Raw genomic sequence first — 22,301 nt, 5'->3', positions numbered from 1 at the left:
ACAACTAACCACTGGAGTCCATCCCAAACCAAACACCTAATACTGCATAAATCCAGAATTAACACACTTAGGCTGAGAACTGTTAAATCTAGTGAAATTCCACTGGTTATAGTAAAGAATTTGACAGTCCTTGGCACTGACTGCCTGTAGACATTACACAGAGAATAGGGGGGAAAATGGAGACTCCTTCCTCCAAATCATTTATTTCCTATGGTTTGCATGATAAAATAATGGCCTTGCCGTGGTAACAACCTATTCTTGAACTAGTTTAAGCTACCCCTATCTCTTGGAACCTATGGAGTATTCTGATGCCTTAACCCACCCCCCCAAAGCCTCCTGATGGAAATTATACTTTTACATAGGAACATATGTAACCGTTCTTGTCAATTTGAGGAATGTTGTTTTCTATAAACCTCAGTCATCTTAGAATGTAGAGAAAAGGGAGAGATGCAGGGAATTAAACCTGGTTTACTCTTGAATTAGAATCTTAGTTTCCAAAGTATGCTGTGTCGTTTTACTGTTAGCCCTGCTTCGGGAAGGGGGGGGGGCTGGTCATAAACAGCAGGTTTAATTGTATAGCTGTTGAACTGATCCAAATGTGTCTATCAGTTGGCAGATTGGTTGCCTTGTAAAAACCAGCAGTCCTACCGTTTCTTCAGTTGGATTATGAGTGCATTAAAAATAGTCGTAATTTTTTACAAAATACAAACCAACCACTGGGGGGGAAGAAGCAATTTTATTTTTTAATTTCATGCTTGAAATTTGCATATGTACATTAAGTACTATGTAAACTTGTCTTTAGAATACCATTATTTGATTTGGGCAATATTACCTCATCTGAATTTACTTGGAGAAATACAACTTCACCCTTCTCCTTTAAAATGTCAAAAGCTGCCAAGTTAGAATAGGGCACCTAAAATCAGAAATTTTAAATTGACTCTCCCACACACATTTGTAATTCACTATTGGGTTAATTTATATTTAGGTAAAATATGTTATCAAGTTATGCAAGAAATTACATCTTTTACATTAAGTGGTCCCCTGGGTTGCACTTACTAGTAACAAAAAAATATATATACTGGCATCATACACTAAACTATATTCATGTTACAGATTACAAAAATTATTAAAAGCCAAAATGAATCTTTAAGGTTGGAGGGACCTTTTCATGGTTAATCTTTGGGCTTAAGGAGGAAAAATTAAAATAGTCCCATACTGCATTTCACATCTCTTAAAAATAGGAAGTGTTTTAGCAGCTTTAAAACCTTTTCAGTTATATAAAACTTATTACACTAGGGTTTACTTTGAAATATAGTTTACCACCAGATCAATTATACATACACCGGCACTTTAGCACAAGGGCAAACCTTAAAAACAAATTATTTTGGACCTTTAAAATCAGGCCATAGCATAAAAAACAAGAGTCATGGTCTTACATTCAGCAAATTCATACTAAAATATTCTATTTTTATAGGATAAATGCCAACAAAACTTTACATATGCTACAAGTTTATTACATATATTTACATGGCTCTTTCCTAGGTACTTAAAACTTTCACATTATACAGCTCCCCACTTAAGTAAGCTTTGCAGGGATAACTTTTGAGACCAGATCACTGTCAGAATAGCTTATGCAGTGCTAGAATACAAAAAAATGTATTCTGAAAGCTACTCAGTGACCACCAAATACTGTTTCTATAAAAACTGGTTTTGGTGCATTAGTTGGCAGACGCTTATCCACTCACTGCATGAAAGAAATGGCCATTGGGGTATGTGGTCTCATTCTAAATTAGACAGCCACGAGTGCCCTTTCTACATTCACCAGCATACAGTTTACTAAAATGCAACCATTCTCTAAGAAAAAGTCACATTTTCTTTTTGGCAGTGCATAGGATTGTTGGCATATTATTGGTTTGGGTGTTTCTAGGACTTTAAACTTTCAAATACTCAACTACTTCTTAGTCCCTGTATGTCTTAACTAGATGCTTAAAATCAGATTCACTAGCTTTCAACAGGTCAATCTAGTGATCCATGAATGATAATCTTAAATTAGTATTTTCACCCAACAGATAGGAAAAGTTGATTACCATTCCCCAAATCTAAACTTAAACCACTTAAGTTACTCAGTTGAGAACACTTAATATTAAGTACTATGATGAATAATTTTGTTATTTTAAGTTGCACTGATCCCACCATCACATCACAGTGCACACAACACATAAAACAAGTTAAGATGAAGTCTAATTAGATTTTCTACATTAATTAGCAATTTTACAAATAGATTAGTTCCCTAGTGAATTTGGTCTGAAACAATTGACAACTACCCTCCAATATAACTAAGTTTAAATAGTATTTTATCTTATACCTGTACTTTAAGTAAGGTTTTAAGTTGAAATGTCATTATTTCCTTATCAGAAGGATTAAAGGAAACTGGAACCCAGTGGCTTGGTGGTTTAGGGAGAACACTTGGTGATGGTGGCTCACTAAATTTGGCTCCAGCATAGTTCTGATTAGTTTGAGACTTAAAAAGTAAGCTAGAACTTGATAAGCTAGAGTTCCAGTTTTGATTATTTGGAAAATTTTTGTTCTTCCCCCCATTTTGCATGGCCTGCCGTGCAGCTGCTGAGGAGGTGTAAGTATGTCCCCTTTCTTTTTTCTTATGAACAATCTTCATCTGGGAATTCTGATCCTTGGTCTTCTGTCTATTAAGCTGTTGCTGGTTCTTACTAACATTTCTCGACTGAGGGGCTGGAATGTTATACCTCTCTCCACCACCCATCTTCAGCTTCTTTGTCACCTGTAAGTAAAGGGAAAATATTGAGCAAAATTCCAGTAAGAAAAGTTCAAAACTTTAATAAGCTTCTATAGATAAGCCTCAACTTGTAATTCCAGAAATCATTTTAAAATTGCTACTCAACTGCTTTAACCCCATCCTATGTATGTACACACATTATATTCACAGCCTTTATCACCTTAAAAACAAGCTTCTCCACAAATCTGAATCAACAAAAACAAAAAGTAAAAACAAACGGTTTAGGATGTTTGCCCCACAACATGAGTTTTATACCTTTCAGTCTGCTTTTCGGATTGCAGGATTTCCACTACCTGTCCCCTTCCTTGCTGCCAAGCCCAGGATAATAGATGTTGCTTTCTGCCGGATCCTTTCCTTTGTCTCAATACAGAAGTTTTCATGGGCCGATCTGCTGAGTTCAGCCTAGGAGCTGAGGCCAACATCTGAGTCTCCTCAGCACACAAGTATGAGAGAAGTCGTAGCTAGAAAAGCAAAGACTAGTTCATTACTTCAACTCAAAAACACGGGGGAAAGCGATCACTTAGATTTACGGCGGAAATACAGTTAAGAATGGCTACTTCCTGAACTAACAAAGGTAGAAAATAACCTTGTAACTGTCATCATTTAAAAGTTCTTCTCAGCCTTGAGATCCAGGAGGTGGGGAATTTGGGGACGGGGGTCTGCAAGTCCCACAAATTATTTTACCTTTACTGGGGAACTTTTCTGAGTCTCACACGGATTTTGTCACCAGTATGTTCAGACTAGGGAAGCATTAGCGTCTGCAACCATGCCAAGAAGCTGGCTTAAAAGGAGTTTCCTAAAGAGACCCATGTTTTCAAAATCCTTTCAGAAAGTTCCAATCTTGCGGGAGATCGCGTATCCGTTTTCGAAAAGCCTCCTCGCCCAACACGCCTACGTCCAGAAGTGTCTCCTTTAGTTACGAACTCTCGACTCCACCTCATCTTAAAGTTTTCCCAAGTCATAACCCAAGCCGATGTTCCCTCTGAACTATAAGAGATGCCTCCTTACAGTGAGCATTAAACATTCCGAGTTTTCATGTAACACTCCAAGAAACCAAGTTCCCAAACAAATAAGCCCTCTTTTCGGAAGGCTCAGAGGGCCTTGCACACTGTTTTAACAGCCCGTGAGTCATTCACAGCGCGAGCCCGGAAAGTTCGGGCCTTCCGACGGGGCCTGGCTTCCGAGCGGCTCCCTTTCTCGAGCCCGGCCCGGGGCCCCGGTGCTCCCGGCCGCCCGCGCCCGACCCGGTTTCCCGATCTCCCCTCCTTCCCCCAACAATGGGGAGCGCGGCCGCCAACATGGCCGCGCCCGCGGCGCCGCCGCCACTCACCGACTTCAAGCTCGGAACGGCGGCGGCGGCGGCACTCGCTCGGCGTCTAAGCCCCCCTCCCCTTCCAGGGAGAGACGAGGCGCGGGACGTACGAAACCCACGGGCACCGAGGAGCTAGCTGCTGACCGCCTCAGCTTCCCGACCTCCTCCTTCCGCCTCTACCGACAAAATGGAGGAGGCGACGAGCGCCGAAGCGGGGCCGGGAGGCACCGCGGCCAATCAACACACGCCGACGCGCCGCCCGGCCAATGAGACGCGCGCCACCGCCTGTTGCTGGGGCCGGCCGGGGCGAGGGAGGCGAGCTTGTGGCCCAGGGTTTGAAATCCTCCCCGAGAGGAGCATGTCGGGAACAACTGCTGAGGCCCCGGCGGCCGCCCGCCCGCCGGTCCGTCCGTCCGTCCGTCCGCGGAGGCGCTTGCCCCGCTGCCGCCGGCCCCACTGGACGCGGCGGCGCCCGCGACCCCAGGCGCCCGTCTTGCCCGCGCGCGCTCGGCGTCTGGGAAGGGGCGTCAGCCGCCCTCGGGGCCGCAGCTTCAGCCGGGGCTACCGGCGCGCGGACCCCGTGGCCCTGAGACCCCTGGTGGCCCAGCCTCCCACCCACGGGCGGGGGTGCGGATTACCGAAGCGGCGTCGGTTCCCGAGGTGGGTCCGCAGTGCCGCGTAACCGGTTTTTACAGACGGAAGATACTCAACAAAGTTGCCTCCCGAGGCCCGGCCCCTCCCCACTTTGCTCCTGACGCTCTTCTCCTTCTCCTACATCACGGGACCTTCTTTGTCGCTCCCAAAGCTTGCGGTTCTCCTGCGGGTCTCTCTCGTGTCCTCCGCCCCAGCCTCGAAACTTCCCCAAGTGGCCGCCCTTGGGAAGGCGTTTCCGACACATGCGCGGATCGAGTCCATCACTTCCTCCTTTGTGCCCCCACTGGTCCTTAACTTCAGTTAGAGCCCTTCGGCGTCCCGCCCGGTAACTGCGGCTGCCTGTGTCTGAAACCCACGCACCCACCCGCCACCACGTCCTCGAAGGGCGAGGCCGGCTTCTAGTTTTCTGAACAGAGCCTCTCGAACAAGAAAACTCTGTGGCGAGAACGGGGGCTCCCTTATTCGCCTTTCTGCCCAATTGTAAGTGTGAACGGGGAGAAAAGACCTAGTTTAGGTGATTACGCCAGCGAGGTGCTGGGAAGAGGGAAAGGCAACTTCTTTGGGGTAAATGGATAAGCAACCCAAAATGAGTGTTGCAAAAGAGAACGCCATATTCTCTGTACATATGAGCATGTTCACTGCCGGGTTTATGTCCACTTTTTGTTAACTCCCACGTAATTCGTTTTTTAGACTTCAGGTTTTCGCTGCCATCATCCCCCCCCCCCCACCCCACCCCTATGTTTTTCTAGTCACGGCTCTCAAGATTTCTTAAGAAAACCTACTGAAGCTGCTGCATTTTAAAAGAGGAGTTTGTTAATCAAATTGATTTGGTGAAATACATAGAAGAGATATTTTTGAGCATGGGGCTTTCTGGTGCTAATCATATTATAGTCAAATAAGATGAATGTAATAAGCACCAGCTAGTTTACTCAAAGTGTCATCTGTTTCCTAAAAACGCAAGATGCCCGGTAGTTGCCAGGCTGTATTTAATGACTTCAAGATTTTAACTTCGAAAAAGACCCTTGCAATAAACTTTTTTTTAATATAATGGTTTGTAAAGTGAACAGTCCGGTTTCAGTCTGAGCAGCTGCTTCTATTTCTTTTTTCTTCCTATCATCGAAATACCTTTCAAATTCATCCCTACTACACTCCCACCCCTGTGCTCTTCTCTCTGCTCTCCACAGGATCTTATTACTGTGTTACTTAAAAAAAAAATAAAATTCTTTGACTCCACATCGTATTACAGAATTCAATCGCCCTGCCATCTGATTCTTACCCGTGTAGTACATTGGATTATTTAAAAAAAAAAAAAAAATTTTTTTTTTAGAGTGTTTATTTTTTGAGAGAAAGAGATAAGAGTGTTGAACAGGGAGATACGGAGAGAGAGGCAGACACAGAATCCGAAGCGGGCTCCAGGATCCAAGCTGTCAGCACAGAGCCCCATGCAGGGCTCGAACTCACCAACCATGAGATCATGGCCTGGGCTGCTTAACGGACTGAGCCACCCAGGCGCCCCCTTGTGTATTGAAAACACACACGATGTATTGGCTATTTTCTCTGCACTGCCCCCTTCCCTGTGCTACATTGTTTTTGCTTATTTGCACAAATTCTGGGGTAGGTGCTATTTGGATCTCTACTGGGCAGATGAAGAATGTGAAGCCCAGGCAGTTTAAAGCCGAAAGCTACGTGCTGAGACTCTGGAGCCCAGGCTCTGCGTTCCCTGCAGCATCTGTGTCTGAGTCACCTCTGTCTTTCCCGGTGCCTGAAAGGTGCTTTGCCCAGAGCAGACGCTGAGTACCTGTTGACTGGGCTGCGGGGTTGCTTGGGCAGTTCGAAGCCTCCATTTCTGCTAGGTCAGAGCCAGGCTGCCCTCAGGAGAGCACTGCGAAAGCCTTTACCATGTCCCAGACTCCCAGCAGCCTCTCGGTATAGCTCCTGCCTCATCCTTCATCCTTAACCAAGTGCTGATTACAGCTCAGAACCAGAGAGCAGGAGCTAAAAACATAACGCATTCAGGACATCCCCTGCAGCCTCTGCCTATCCCCTGCCAGTGTTTAAAGTCAGTGCCACCAACACAATCCAATTAGTGGTTCTCAGTTCAAACAGGAAAATGGTGATACAGAGAAACAGCTCTCAGGATGTAGATCAGCCACCAACGCTGGGAGCCAAATGCATAATAAGTATGTGGGTGTTTAATACAAAACATTTATTTAACCAAGATTTATCTGCTGCCTTCTTTGCAGCAGGCACTCTGCCAAGCCCTGGGGATACAAAAGTGAATGAGGCTCCATCCCAAGGGTAAAGGAACTGAAAGGCTCTTCCCTGGACAATTTATCAGAGAGGAAAACTGGATGTCTGGGGAGATTCATTTCCTTGGTTCTTCCCGTAAGACTCAAGGACAGACAGTGCCAATTGTAAACCCAAAAATCAACCTGCTATGGAGTGCAGGTTACAGACATTATACCCGGACCCCCTGGAATGGAGGGGAAAAGGAAGATACTCGCACACTCGAAGGAATCCTTTCCCGGGAGGATGCATTTTGAATTATGTCTCAGCAGGAACCAAAATCGACAAAATCTGTGACATAAAATTTACCCACCTAATCTGTAAATAGAAGTGGGGCAAAAAGGTGTTTTGGAAAGTCTGGCTTTGTAGGATTGGCGAGTTGCAGGCTGATACCGTATTTTAGACCCGGTGAGTGGCAGGGCAGTGAGGCAATCACCCAGGTTTGCCACACCTTTCAAACAAGTCTCTAATTGGACCCACTGGCTTTCAGGCTCATCATGTACCTCCCAGTTTGTCTATCTCAAAACAAGCTGGTTTGGTTATTTGTCTTTCTCAAGCTCACCTGTGAATTCAAAATACAACTTTGAACGCTTGCAGGCCAGTCAACTGATGGCTAATTTCAGTTAGGAGAAGTGAGTTCTTGGAACTTGCCAAAAAAGCAAAGTGGAACACCTGTCTGATGTTTTGATGTCCCTTAGGGCTCTACTCTTGTTGCCAAACTGGTATCAGAACACACACCCCTCCACACACCGTGAATGCGTTTCCTGGGGAAGCATCTGCTGCGCTTCCCCGGTTGCTCACACATTCCCAAGCTGTTGCAAATCAGTTCTCAGTCATCACAGCCATTTCAGCCGAATTACTAAATGGGGTACAGGAAGTCAGTGCTAAACTCCCACACTTCCTGTGACTCTGACCCAGGGGTTCTCAGCCTCCAGGACCTTTAAGGGACTCTGATGCATGGACTCGCACCCCAGAATCAGAATCTTTGAGGGTGGCTGCGTGGGTGTTCCCGCAGAGCTCAAGAGTGGCAAATGTGCCACTCACAGATTTGCCACTGTGGCAAATAAGGATTATTTTGAACTAAAGGCACTTGAAAAACAGCAGGTGCAAGAAGGCCACTCTGACCTCTCCTCCCTTTGTCTTCCTGAAGACAGAACAGAAAATTCCCATGTGAAGATGTCCTCCAACACCAGGAGGAAAGAAACATTCTTATCACCAGAGATGGGAGCGGAGGCCTGGAGAATTCTGTCCTACCAGACCTTGTCAAAAGAACTTACCTTCCTTTACCTCCCCATGTATTTTAGTTACTCTTCCACGATTTATCTCTTGTTCCACCTAATGGGAAGGCATTTAGGCGTTGTCATTTCTTTGGGTCTTTATTTCCTTCTCACCTAAAATTTATATGAAATAAATCTGTGTGTTTTTCTCCTGTTAATGCCTTCTGTCATTTTAATCCTCAGGCCAGAGACCCTGAGAGGGTGGAGCTAAGGTTTTGTTTCCCCGACACAGCTGATTCCACTGTCTCACTCGGTTGAGAACTGGTCTCGGTTTTTCCAAGAGCAGTTCCCCTGATGGGAGGGAGGTGGTTTGTATGTGTGAAGGGGACTTCCTTTGTCCTTTGTAATCCTCAAAGGCGGTGATTATACCAAACAACCACAAAAAATGAACACCCAGAGTTATTTGGATCAGCTTTTTAAAGTGTTCATCACACAGGCGGACTCCCAAGGTCTACCACCAGTTTCCTTGCTAGTCTGTTGATCCAAACTGTCCATTTCTTGCTCCACTGTGAGGTCTGAGCTCCCAGTCCTTCAGGCCAGAAGCTGTATGAACAGAAAGGTGGGCAGCAACCTTGAGAAGAACAATCCAGACAGGCTCAGACTGGCAACCGGATTGATACCAAGAAGAAGTCTGGGACACCCAATACTATACTCACTGGAAAAAAAAAAAAAACTGGAATATGGGAGCCATCGAATTCTATGTAAGACCATGACTATACCTGTCTCCCAATTATTCACACCCATGATATGAAGAAGAGACACACTATCAAGAAGAAGAAGAGGAAGAAGAAGAAGAAGAAGAAGAAGAAGAAGAAGAAAAGGAGAAGGAGGAAGAGGAGGAGGAAGAAGAAGAAATAGAAGAGGAAGAGGAAGAAGAAGAGAAAAAGAAGAAGGAGGAGGAAGAAGAAGAAATAGAAGAAGAGGAAGAGGAGGAAGAAGAAGAAGAAGAGTTAGAAGAGGAAGAAGAAGAAGAAGAAAAGGAGAAGAAGGAGGAGGAGGAGGAAGAAGAAGAAATAGACGAGGAGGAAGGGGAAGAAGAAGAAGAAAAAGGGGAAGAAGAAGAAAAAGGGGAAGAAGAGACACACTGTCCTTAGGTATCATGGAAGGCTCTAAAGAGAATCCGGTGAGATAGAAAACCCACTCAAGCTCCTGCCAGGTTTGTTCAGCTCAACAGTCTCTGAATTTCCGTGGATGTTTTTGTCTTCCCGCTTTCTACTTTGTGTTGCCTTGTGTTACTGCACCTATAGCCTTTTGAACACGTTCCAAATCTGCACTATCAAAGTTTTTCCGCATACATCATCTCACTCAATCTCGGCCTTAGCGCAACAGGATAGGCATTATTACCATTCTATAGGTGAAGAAACCGAGGCTCTGAGAGACTGGTTCAAGTCTGCAATAGACATCCACCTTAAACATTTTTGTCAGAGTGTGTCTTGTCACGTAAGTAACATGTATTAACCGTAGAAGGCAGATCAACAACGACAAAATCACTCAACATCTTACCTCCCAGAGGTAACCACTGTTAAGGTTTTGAGGGAATGTCCTTCCAGTCTTTTTTCCATACTGAGAGGCAGTGTGCAGAAGAGCACAGACGCCACAGCCTGCCCGCAGTCTCCGCTCTGCAGCTTTTCAACCTCTCTGTTTTAGTTTCTTCACCTGTAAAATGGGGATAATCACAACACCTAACAGTTAATGTGAGGATTGAACAAATCAACATATTGGAAGTACTCAGAACAATGCCTGAAATCAACAATTTTGAAGTACTTAGAAAGCTTCCAATTACTGATCTTTGTGGGTTTTTTCTCTTCATAAAAATGGTAATGAATGGTATATTTTCTTTTGTTACCTTTTATTTTTCATGTTAAAAAAATTTTTAATGTTTATTTATTATTGAGAGACAGAGAGGGACAGAGCACGAGCATGGGAGGGGCGGAGAGAGGAGGAGACACAGAATCTGAAGCGGGCCCCAGGCTCTGAGCTGTCGGCACAGAGCCCAATGCAGGGGCTCGAACTCACAAACCGCGAGATCATGACCTGAGCCAAAGTCGGATGCTTAACCAACTGAGCCACCCAGGCACCCCTTATTTTTCATGTTTAAACTCAATACATTGTGATGGGGTGCCTGAGTGTCTCAGTCGGTTAAGCATCCAACTTCAGCTCAGGTCATGATCTTGCAGTCCATGAGTTCAAGCCCTGTGTTGGGCTCTGTGCTGACCGCTTGGAGCCTGGGGCCTGCTTCAGATTCTGTGTCTCCCTCTCTGCTCCTCCCCCACTTGCGCTCTCTCCCTCTCTCAAAAATAAATAAACATTTAAAAAAATAAACCCAATATATTGTGAACCTGTTTCTGTGTATGTATACATACCTAGATCATTAACAGTATTTTATATTATGACCGTGTTATGAATGTCACCATCCCCTACTGTCATTTCCAATTTTTTGCTATTATATGCTGATCTGAATGTCCCTGTAGATAAATCTTCATTTTGTTAAATAAATTTCCTTTAAATAAATTGTAGAGGTGAAATTACTACAGTAAATATCTAGGTAAGACTTCTGACTTACCCCCCCACCATCAGGGCGTTAAAGTCCAGTCTCCAGTTTCTGGCCTTAAGGATACTATACTCCCACCCGGTTATTTATGACTGCTTCTCTGACATCGGATCTGAAAGAGGAGTTGGTGAGTTTACATATAAAAGAAATAGTCAAAAGAATTTTTAAGGTTTTTAATTTAATTAATTTATTTTTTAACGTTTATTCATTTTTGAGAGACAGAGAGAGTGACAGATCGTGAGCAGGGGAGAGGCAGAGAGAGGGAGACACAGAATCCGAAGCAGGCTCCAGGCTCTGAGCTGTCAGCACAGAGCCCGATGCGGGGCTCAAACCCACAAACTGTGAGATCATGACCTGAGCCAAAGTCAGACAATTAACTTACTGAGCCACCCAAGTGCCCCAAAAGTTTTTTTAAAAGACCACAGTTTATGTATTGCCCCCAATTTTAAGAACTATGCGTGTGGGACGTCTTTCTATAGGGGGACTTGATGCCAATAAGATGTACTTATTCATCATAGGTGACAACCTCCATAGCTGTCAGTCCGGCAGTTAATGAGCCACAAACATCTGGACTTTTCCACTGACTCAGGCAGGCCAGTGTTTGTCCTCTAGCTGATTGCAGAGACTGTGAGTCAAGCTGCCACAGCACAAGAGCCCATGTTTTGCCACAACAGAAAAAGGCACCCAGACTGACATAGTTTTAATAGATGATTAAAAGTGTTTAGCCTACTTGACACCAATGGGACGACTCCCACTCCTGAGAATAGCAGACATCAAGGGAGCCTCCGTTAAACCCACATTAACCCACCCACGGGGAGAAGTAACCTGCCTAAGGACAATCCGATCTCTTGACTCTGGTTCACCATGGATGAATTTTTATATCATCTCCCTGCCTTTAACTGATATATCGTTATTTTATTTTGTTATAACCATTATCTTTTAGAATTCAAAAACATTCAAGGATTTTCTTTTGCATTCCCTAAAGGTGCTCCTCATTAGCAGTAAGTATTGACCACTTTACTATGAGCAAGACGCCGCACTGAGCAATTTATGTGCGTTACCTTGTTTGCTTCTCCCTGCAACTCTACTGAGGTCAGTAGTATTTTTATCCCCATTTAACAGATGAGAAAACTGAGGCCTGGGGAAATAGGTTAAGTGATTTGCCCAAAGTCACACACTCAGAACTCAAACCTGGGTGAGTGTGATACCAAAACCTCTGCTTGGAGCCACTCTGCTATGCTGGCACAGTCTTCAGAGCCCGTATTTCTAGGAGGGTCTCAGAATACAGCTTGCTGTAGAACAGGACGTAGCCACTCTTCTGAATCCAGGCTATCATCAGCCCAGTAAACTTGCACATATATTCTTACCTCCTTTTGGAAAGAAAGCAAAGAAAAAAACAGAGTATTTATGTATTCCTCCGTATATGGAGTTGTTTTCAAAGGCATCCTGCCCATGAGGGGGCATCCTTCCATGAAAGGATTCTGCTAAGAGGCAGAAGCTGAAGGAGCTTCTGCAGCAGCGAGGGCCTAAGGAGGAACAGTGCCCACCGTAGAGAAATGGCAACCAGGTGAACTCATGAGGAGGAGTTGGTGAAGAGCCCCCCCAAAGTGCCCATGATAGAAAGAGGCAGCTTTAGATATCCATCAAGCTAGGAAACCATAAAGCCATCTGACCAGATTTTCGGTCCAGAAGGAAATTTCCTTCTCTCCTTTACCCTTCTTCCCTGACTGCAATCCCAGAGATGTCAGGGATCTGGCAGTTAGCCAGCTGCAGAAGGCCGAGGAAGGAAGGACAGAGCATTCAACTGTCAATCAAGCTCAGAGTTCTGATTATTCCCTGGGCTGACCAATTTTAATTACTGAATCAAAATTGAATTTAAAATTTAAAATGACCGCTGAATTCTATTACCCAAAAGAAAGAGTGACAATGAAAAGATCAACTAGTGTCGCACACACAACATCCAATCAGACATCTGATTGACCAACATTAGACAGCCAATAGGGCCATCAGGAACATACTGGTTGAATGTCAGCCCTCCCTAGCAGAAAGCAAAAAGGTCACCTTGCCATGGAAATGGATGTTTTGCCCATTGGCTGGAGAAGAATTATCAGCCTTGAGTATATTTAAAGGAAGAATAAGTTTGGGACGCCTGGTTGGCTCAGTCGGTAGAGCATGCAACTGTTGATGTCCAGGCTGTGAGTTTAAGCCCCACACTGCATGTCGAGATCGCTTAAAAAATAAAATCTTGGAGAAGGAGGAGGAAGAGGGGTGGGGAGGGAGGAAGGAGGAGGAGAAAAAGAAGTTGTTTATGCAACTAGTCACAGACCATTAAATGTATGAACCAAAAACTGATAGAACTGAAGGGAGAAATAGACAGTTCCACAGTAATAGTGGATAGAACAACCAGATAGAAAGATGAGTAAAGAAATAGAAGATTTGAACAACATAATAAATGAACTAGAGCTAATAAATATGTATAGAATACTCTACCCAACAACTATGGCATACACTTTCTTCCCAAATGCACGTGGGACAAACACTTCTCAAATGCACATTCTCCAGGATAGATCATCTTTTAGGTGACAAATTAAATCTCAGTAGACTTAACAACCTAGGCATCCTTCAAAGTATCTTCTCGGACCATAGCAGGATGAAGTTAGAAGTTAATTACAGAAGAAAACTGGAAAATTCTCAAAACTATAAAAATTAAACTAAACAATACACTCTTTTTCTTAGCAAATGCAAATTTTATTTCAGCTGTACATAACAGATGTCTTTATTTATTTTTATTTTTTTTAATTTTAATGTTTATTTTTTGAGAGAGAGATGGAGACAGAGAGACAGAGACTGAGCAGGGAAGGAGCAGAGAGAGAGGGAAACACAGAATCAGAAGCAGGCTCCAGGTTCTGAGCTGTCAGCACGGAGCCCGATGCGGGGCTTGAAACCACAAACTGTGAGATCATGACCTGAGCCGAAGTCTGACGCCCAACCAACTAAGCCACCCAGGTGCCCCCAGATGTCTTTTTTTAAATAAAACAAACACTTCATTGCCATATGCAACCACAAACAATAATATGCATACTTTACAATACTGTACAATGCGACATTTAGGTATACATCCAACTGAATCTTCAAATGGCAGTCACCCACTAAAAATGACTCTCCCATTCACAGATAAAAAGCACAATATATAGATTTTTTTCAAGGTCTTATACCATTATATACATGTTACTGTGTTTTGGCAATTTCATGAAAAACACATAATTAATAGTTTATATACTGGGGCAAGTGTAAATTCAATGGCAACACCATGTAGGTCCCCCACAAAAGTCCCAGAGACGGCTTACACCTCCCTTCTGGTTCAGAGTCTTCACCCTCTCACTACAACACTAACTGCACATGCAGCCATGACAGATAAACAACACACTCTCAAACAACCAATGGGTCAAAAAATATATCACAAGGGAAATTATAAAATACTAGTTGAGTAAAAATGAAAGTACAACCTACCAAGACTTTGGGGACCCAGTGAAAGCAGTGCTAAGGTGGAAATGTTTAGATATAAACACATTAAAAAACAAGACATATCTCAAACCAACCACCTAACTTTACAACTTAAGGAAATAGAGAAGGACAAACTTAATGCACACCTAGCAGAAGAAAGGAAATTAGAACAGAGATAAGTGAAATAGAGAATTAAAAAAAAGAGAGAAAACCAATGAAACCAAAAGTTGTTTCTTTGAAAATATCAACAAAATTGACAAACCTTTAACTAGATTGACTACAAAAAACCCTCAAATTACTAAAATCAGGAATGAAAGTGGAGATATCACTACCAATTTTACAAAAGTAAAAAGATTATAAGAGAGTGCTAGGAACAATTGTACCCCCCAAAATTGTATCACCTAGATGAAATGGAAACATTCCTAGAAACAAAACCTACCAAGCCTAAATCATGAAGACAGAAAATCGGATTAGACCTGTAACTAGTAAGGTGATTTAATCAGAAGATTGAATCTCCTGAGAAAGAAAAGCCCTCCACCTAATGGCTTCACTGGTAAATTCTACCAATATTCAAGAGCCAATATTAAAAAAAAAAAGTTGAACAAGAGGGAAGAAATCCCAACTCATCCCATAATACCCTGATACCAAATCCAGACAAAGACACTGCAGGAAAGGAGAACTACAGACCAATTTCCCTTATAAACATTACTACAAAAATCCTCAACAAAATACTATCAAACTGAATTCAATAACATAGTGAAGCAATTATATACCGTGACCAAGTGGAATTTATTCCTGGAATGTAAGGATGGTTTGACATACAAACATCAATGTAATACACCACATGCACAGAATGAAGGATAAAACACGATCATCTCAATTGATGCAGAAAAAACATTTGACAAAATTCAACACTTTTTCATGATAAAAACCCTCAATAAACTAGAAATAGAAATAAACTGCTTTTAACATAATAAAAGCCATATCTGAGAAACCCACAACAAACATCATATTCAATGTGAAAGACTGAAAACTTTTCCTTTAAGAGCAGGAACAAGGCAAAAACACTCTCTTTCACCATTTCTTTTCAACACAGTGCTGGGAGTTCCAGACAGAGGAATTAGGCAATAAAAATGAATAAAAGGCATCTAAATTGGAAAGGAAGAGGTAAAATTATCTCTGCTCACAGATAATATGATCTTGTTTTTAGAGTTTACTTAGTTACTTTTGAGAGACAGAGAGAGAGAGAGAGAATAGGGGAGGGGCAGAGAGAGGGAGAGAGAGAATCCCAAGCAGAGCTTGTACCAACACAGGGTACAATCCCATGAACTGTGAGATCATAACCTGAGCCAAAATCAAGAGTTGCACACTTAACCAACTGAGCCACCCAGGCACCCCTGATATGATCTTATATATAGAAAACCTTATGGGTTCTACCAAAAGACTATTAGAACTAAGAAATAAATTTAGCAAAGTAGCAGGATACGAGGTCAACACTCAAAAATCAATTGCATTTCTATATAGCAGCAATGAAAATATGAAAATAAAATTAAGAAAGCACCTCCATTTATACAGCATCAAAAAGAATGAAATACTTAGTAATTAAGTTAACCAAGGAGGTGAAAGAGTTGTACAATGAAAACTACAAAACATTGCTAGAGGAAATTAAAGAAGACATAACTGAATGAAAGATATCAATACTCATAGATTGAAAGATTTAATGTTGCTAAGATGTCAGTACTGCCCAAGTGATCTACAGGTTCAATACAATTGTTATCAAATTCCCAACAATATTTTTTCTCAGAAATGGAAAAATCCATCCTAAAACATATGTGGAATTTCAAAACAAAGAAACAAACAATCAAACCCAAATAGCTAAAACAATCTTTCAAGAAGGACAGAAGAACAAAGTTGGAGGTCTCACACTTCCTGATTTCAAAACTTACCACAAATCTACAGGAATCAAAACAATATGATGCCAGCATAAAGACAGATATGCAGGTCAATGGAATAGAATAGACAGCCCAGAGGTAAATCCTTCTGTATATGGTCAAATGATTGTTCAACAAGGGTGCCAAGGACATTCATCAGGGAAAGGACAGTCTTTTCCACACACGGTTCTGGGAAAACTGGAGATCCACCTGCAAGAGAATGAAATTGGATTCCAATCTTGTACCATAGATAAAAAAAAAATAGCCACAAATGGATAAAGACCTAAATAAACATGAGAGCTGAAACTTGGGATAAAAGCTTTACCACATTAGATTTGGCAATAATTTATTGGATTCTGACACCAGAAAGGCACAGACAACACAAGAAAATATAGGCAAATTGGATTTTATGAAAACTAAAAATTCTTGTGCATCCAAGGACACTAACAACAGAATGAAAAGGCAACCTATGGATTGGGAGAAAATATTTGAAAACCGTATATCTTTTAAGGGCTTCATAACTAGAATATATAAAGAACTCCTAAAATCAACAACCACAAAACAACCCAGTTCAAAAATGGGCGAAAGGCTTGAATAGGTATTTCTCCAAAGAAGATCTAGAGATGGCAAATAAGTACATGAAAAGATGCTCAGCATAACTGATCATTAGGGAAATACCTAATGTGGAATCAAAACCACAGTTAGATGCCACCCCACAACCATTAGGATGACTATCATAAAAACAAAAACAAAAACAAAAGACAGAAAATGTCAACTTTTGGCAAGAATGTGGTAACACTGTAACCTCTGTGCATTGTTAGCGGGAATGTAAATTGCTATGGCCACTGTGGAAAACCATATGGTGGTTCCTGAAAAAAATTAAAAATAGAATTACCATATGAACCACCAATTCCAGTGCTGGGTATATACCCAAAAGAATTGAAAGTGGGGTCTTGAACAGATATTTGTTCACAGCAGCTTATTCACAACAGCTTAATCATGGAAGCAACCGAATATACACGGACAAATGAATGGATAAGCAAAATGTAGTATATACGTACAATGTAGTATTATTCAGTCCATCAGCCTTGAGGACATGACATTAAGTGAAATAAGCCAATCACCAAAAGATAAATACTGTGTGATTCCACTTACACACAGTTCCTTGAGTAGTCAAAATCACAGAGAGAAAATAGAACGGTGGTTTCCAGGGACTCAGGGGCTGCGGGGGTTTTGGGGGAGGGGCAGGAATGGGAAGTTACTGTTTAATGGGTATAGAGTTTCAGTTTTACGAGATGAAAAAGTTCTGGAGGCGAGTGGAGCTGATGGTTGCACAATGATATGAATGTACTTAATCACTGGACTGCACACCTTTTTTTCATTAAATTGGTAAATTGTATGCCATACGTATTTTAATTGGCATTAAAATGGACAAACGCTGAATTGACAAGAGAGTGAAATAAAGATACTTCTTTGTTGTTGTTTGTTTTTAAATTTTATGTATCTAAGTAATCTCTACCCCCAACACAGGGCTCGAACTCACGACCCTGAGATCAAGAGTCACACGCTTTTCCTACTGAACCAGTCAGGTGCCCCAATATTTCTTTATACCACGAATCTTTTTCAACATACCATCATACTTGCTAGACATATATGGGGTCTGAGGTAAGGATACAAACAGACACCCACATGTATTTGTCTAAATATTTAAGTGGGACAAACTAAATGAAAGTTGTTCTATATTCCTACTTCGTCAAATTGTCATTCAACTCCTGGCTGATAGAATCAGGTTTATTCGGACATTCTGGTTCGCATTTCTGGATCCATTTTGAGACAGGGTGCTAATCGCCTGCTTGTGTACGTCATTGATAACAATGATTTTTTGCAATTTGATTTGGATATTTCATTTTTACCTCTTATTCAATACATTTATTTTATGTGTGGCTGTGATAGGGGCCCTGTAAATCGTCAGGCCCAGAGCAAGGGCCTCTCTTGCCTGAAATAGGAGGTAATGTATCTGCTGATCTATCCCTAGAATCTGGTAGGAATGAAGGCAAGATCTAGTGACGTATCCAATGGTCCTGTGACCGCTGTGTCCATCACAAGCAGTGGACACATAAGGGCCTTGCATTGCCTTTTCGCTCTGTTGATAGTGAGTGTCCTTTGATGCACAAAAGTATTAAATTTTCATGAAATCCAATCTGCCTATCTTTTCTTTTGTTGTCTGTGCCTTTCAGTGTCAGAATCCAATAAATCGTTGCCAAGTGTAAATCGGTAAAGCTTCTATCCCAAGTTTTCCTAAAAGTTTCAGCTCTCACGTTTAGATCTTTCTCCGTTCGTGGTTTTTTTTGTCTAAGGTATAAGATTTGAGTCCAACTTCATTCTCTTGCAGGTGGGTCTCCAGTTTTCCCAGAGCCATGTGTGGAAAAGACTGTCCTTTCCCTGCCGAATCGCGTTGGCACCCTTGTTGAAAACCATTTGACCATATACGCGAGGATTTACTTCTGGGCTGTCTGTTCTATTCCATTGACCTGCATATCTATCTTTAGGCCGGTATCAAATATTTTGATTCCTGTAGATTTGTGGTAAGTTTTGAAATCAGGAAGTGTGAGACCTCCGACTTTGTTCTGTTTTCAAATTTATTTTGGCTATTCGGAGTCTCTAACGCCTCATCACTTTTGCTATATTCTGTTTGTTGGAAGCTAGTCACTGAGTCTGGCCCACAATCAAGAAGGGATTACACGAAGGCTATGAATACCAGGAGGCAAAGATTACTGGGAGCCATTTTAGGGGCTGCTTACCACAATAGCTAAAATATATTAAGGACTTAATACGTAAGCAATATGTATATAGAGTCATTTAATCCTGAAAATAACCCTGGGAATCTGGAGCTATTATTACACCTAAATTTTACTAGAAAGAACTGAGGTTTAAAGAGATTAAATTATTGGGGCATCGGGGTGGCTCAGTCGGTTAAGTATTTGACTTCGGCTCAGGTCACGATCTCATGGTTTGTGAGTTCGAGCCCCATGTAGTGAGTTCGAGCTGTGCTGACAGCATGGGGCCTGGAGCCTGCTTCAGATTCTGTGTCTCCCTCTCTCTCCGCTCCTCACGCTCTGTCTCTCTGTCTCTCAAAAACTGAATAAACATTTAAAAAAATGTTTAAAAGAGAGGGATTAAATTATTTTACCAATGGTCCCACAGCTACAAATGCTGGAGTTGGGACCCAGACCCAACCTGTCTAAATCCAAAGCTGTACTTTTAAGTGCTGTACGAACCACGGACACTTGGCTGCCTCAATATTTCAGATGCATGCAAAATGTTATTAGTTATAATTTAGAGCTTACATCTATGACTGGCCAAATCTCAGATGACTGCTCATGAGTAAAATAAGCTATTTCAGCTGTATTTGGCACTAGTCAAATGAGTTTAAGAAATTCTTCTATTTTGATTCCACGTCAACTTCTTATGGAAATTTGCCACCCACCGTGGAAAAGGAAGGACAAAGTCACTAACTGGAGCATGTTGAAGAATTTCCCTTCTGCCTACCCTGAAGCCTATTTAGGTTCTCCAGGCTTCTAAAAGAAGGACCTCAGCTAAGGGAAGCTTCGGGACCCGATTTCAGGGGCAGCTGCCTCATAACAACGAATTTCTCTTGAACTTCCCCCCAGTTTCTGGGTCAGGTCACACACAAGACAACTTTGTGAAAACAAGTTTCCACAGAACTTCTTGGCCTGAGAGAATTCTGCTTTCAAAGGACCCCACCCCACCTCCTCCCCAGTCGGATTCTGCCACTTGGGACCAAAGGCCTCTTTCCCAGCCTGGGGAATGCCTCAGGGAGTGTCTGAAGGAGTCACAAAGACTCTTTGCTTCTCTTTCTCCCCTTCTTTTGTGATTACATCTGCAAACTCTGAGAAGGAAAGCACTGGGTTGTGTTTTAAAGCCCGGGATAAAAATCTTGGGCTAAAAGTGGTTCAGAAATGTTGAGAGGGTTTTTCAAAGGTGTGCTTGTTCTCGTTACGTTTCTATGAGCGGATATAATTGCCTTCACGATTCAGCTTAAAAGGGGAATCCACACGGTCCACATTTTTATCTCAGAGCCCCAGTTCAGTCCCTGGAGCTGGGTTGGGCGCTGTGCAGGTGCAGAGACGAATTCTGGGTCTTACCTTTAAGAAGCCTTGACAGTAGGACCCAGAATCGGGAGCAACTGTGTCTACGGTGGGGCAGAGCATGCCAAGGGCCACAAGGGAGCGGCAAACACCATAAAGCGGGCTCCTCACCTTTGCACGAGGTGCCACTTTTGTTTACTTTGTGAAGCTCTCCTTGAGTTTCACTCACCCCAGCTGGGTCAGCACAATGTTAAGAACACAAGCTTTGGACGGAGCGCCTGGGTGGCTCAGTGGGGTAAGAGTCCAACTTCAGCTCAGGTCATGATCTTGTAGTGCGTGAGTTCGAGCCCTGCATCGGGGTCTGTGCTGACAGCTCAGAGCCTGGACTCTGCTTTGGATTCTGTGTGTGTGTGTCTCTCTCTCTCCCCCTCCCCCGGCTCATGCTCTCTCTCTCTCTCTCTCTTTCTCTCTCAAAAATAAATAAATATTAAAAGAAAGAAAGAGGGGTGCCTGGGTGGCGCAGTCGGTTGAGTGTCCGACTTCAGCCAGGTCACGATCTCGCGGTCCGGGAGTTTGAGCCCCGCGTCAGGCTCTGGGCTGATGGCTCAGAGCCTGGAGCCTGTTTCCGATTCTGTGTCTCCCTCTCTCTTTGCCCCTCCCCCGTTCATGCTCTGTCTCTTTCTGTCCCAAAAATAAATAAATAAACGTTGAAAAAAAATTTTGATTTAAAAGAAAGAAAGAAAGAACACAAGCTCTAGAGCTAGACAGTCTGCATTTGAATCCCAGCTCTGCTGTCCAGATGCATAACCTTGGGCAAATTATTCAACGTCTCTGGGTCAGTTTCCTCATTGCTAAAATGGAGACAATATTCTCTATCTCACTGACTGGTTGTGGTGGTCCACTTAAACGGCTCTGCGTTGGGGCGCCTGGGTGGCTCAGTTGGTTGGGTGGCCGACTGCAGCTCAGGTCATGATCTCACGGTCTGTGAGTTCGAGCTGTGCTGACAGCTCAGAGCCTGGAGCCTGCTTCCGATTCTGTGCCTCCCTCTCTCTCTGCCCCTTCCCTGCTTGGTCTCTGTGTCTCTCTCTCTCAAAAAAAAGTAATAAACATTAAAAAAATTTTAAACGGCTCTGCGCCAGGATGTGCAGAACATTCAAGAAATGTCAGCAGTTATGGCTTGTCCGTTTCATAAATGAGGAGGCTGAGCTTTAAAGTGACCTGCCCAGAATCATTCAGCTAGTGGGGGGGTGGGGGGGCTTGGACCCAGGGCTTCCAACTCCAAGTCCAGTGCTCTTTCCGTTGTTTGGCGGCCGAAAAGCTATGGGAGTCTTTCCCCCCTGGGGCTGGGGGAAAGGATGGAGGTGGGAGTGGGGAGGGGAAACCCAGGGAGGTTTCCCAAGATGGTACGAAGTGCAGACTTTTCTTAAGCTCCTGAATCCAAAAGCCTTCACCTAAAGATTACTTCCAACAACTCAGTTTGATGGTGTATCCTCTTAGATATATTAACGTAATTTCCTTCTTCATGTAGAACATTCCACCACCTTTAATGGCTGCCCCCGCCCCACCCTTGTGTTCTCCAACACACTGTACATCTAGGGCATTTGGGTTACCTGCTCTTCCAGTCTTGGTTGCTGCACAATAAACCACCCCAGAGCTTAGTGGTTTAAAGCAACAGCAAGCATTTTCTCATCTTTCTAGGTCTCTGAGGGTCAGGAATTCAGGAAGAGATCGGCTGGGGTCTATCGTGGGGCTGCTGGTGCGGGGGGCGGGGGTAGACGGAGCTGGAACAGCTGGGAGCTGGCTGGCCATCTCTGTGTCCTCATGTAACTCTCAGAGCCTCCCCCCGCCCCCCAGGTTGTCCCTCC

General features: G+C 43.1%; 1 protein-coding gene across 3 annotated transcripts; it reads right to left on the bottom strand.

Annotated features, from left to right (window-relative positions):
* Nucleotides 1–717: 717 nt before the first annotated feature.
* On the bottom strand, nt 718–20,105 carry PNRC2 (proline rich nuclear receptor coactivator 2). 3 transcript variants are annotated; one of them, XM_043578586.1, is made up of 4 exons: nt 20,093–20,105; nt 4,143–4,285; nt 3,068–3,273; nt 718–2,797 (listed from the first exon to the last, which is right to left on the bottom strand). In XM_043578586.1, exon 4 carries the CDS (start codon nt 2,777–2,779, stop codon nt 2,360–2,362), a length of 420 nt encoding a protein of 139 aa, XP_043434521.1. In that variant the 5' UTR covers nt 2,780–2,797; nt 3,068–3,273; nt 4,143–4,285; nt 20,093–20,105; the 3' UTR covers nt 718–2,359. The 3 variants fall into 3 exon arrangements, with proteins under 3 accessions (XP_043434521.1, XP_043434520.1, XP_043434519.1); XM_043578585.1 differs by lacking the exons at nt 4,143–4,285; nt 20,093–20,105 and adding an exon at nt 4,763–5,083; XM_043578584.1 differs by lacking the exon at nt 20,093–20,105 and having other exon boundaries at nt 4,143–4,715.
* Between the last annotated feature and the right edge of the window lie 2,196 nt (nt 20,106–22,301).

The sequence above is a fragment of the Prionailurus bengalensis genome, chromosome C1 (assembly GCF_016509475.1).
Source record: "Prionailurus bengalensis isolate Pbe53 chromosome C1, Fcat_Pben_1.1_paternal_pri, whole genome shotgun sequence".
NCBI classification, from domain to species: Eukaryota; Metazoa; Chordata; class Mammalia; order Carnivora; family Felidae; genus Prionailurus; species Prionailurus bengalensis.
The sequence above is the reverse complement of the archived record's forward strand: the minus strand, read 5'-3'. Positions and strand labels throughout refer to the sequence as shown.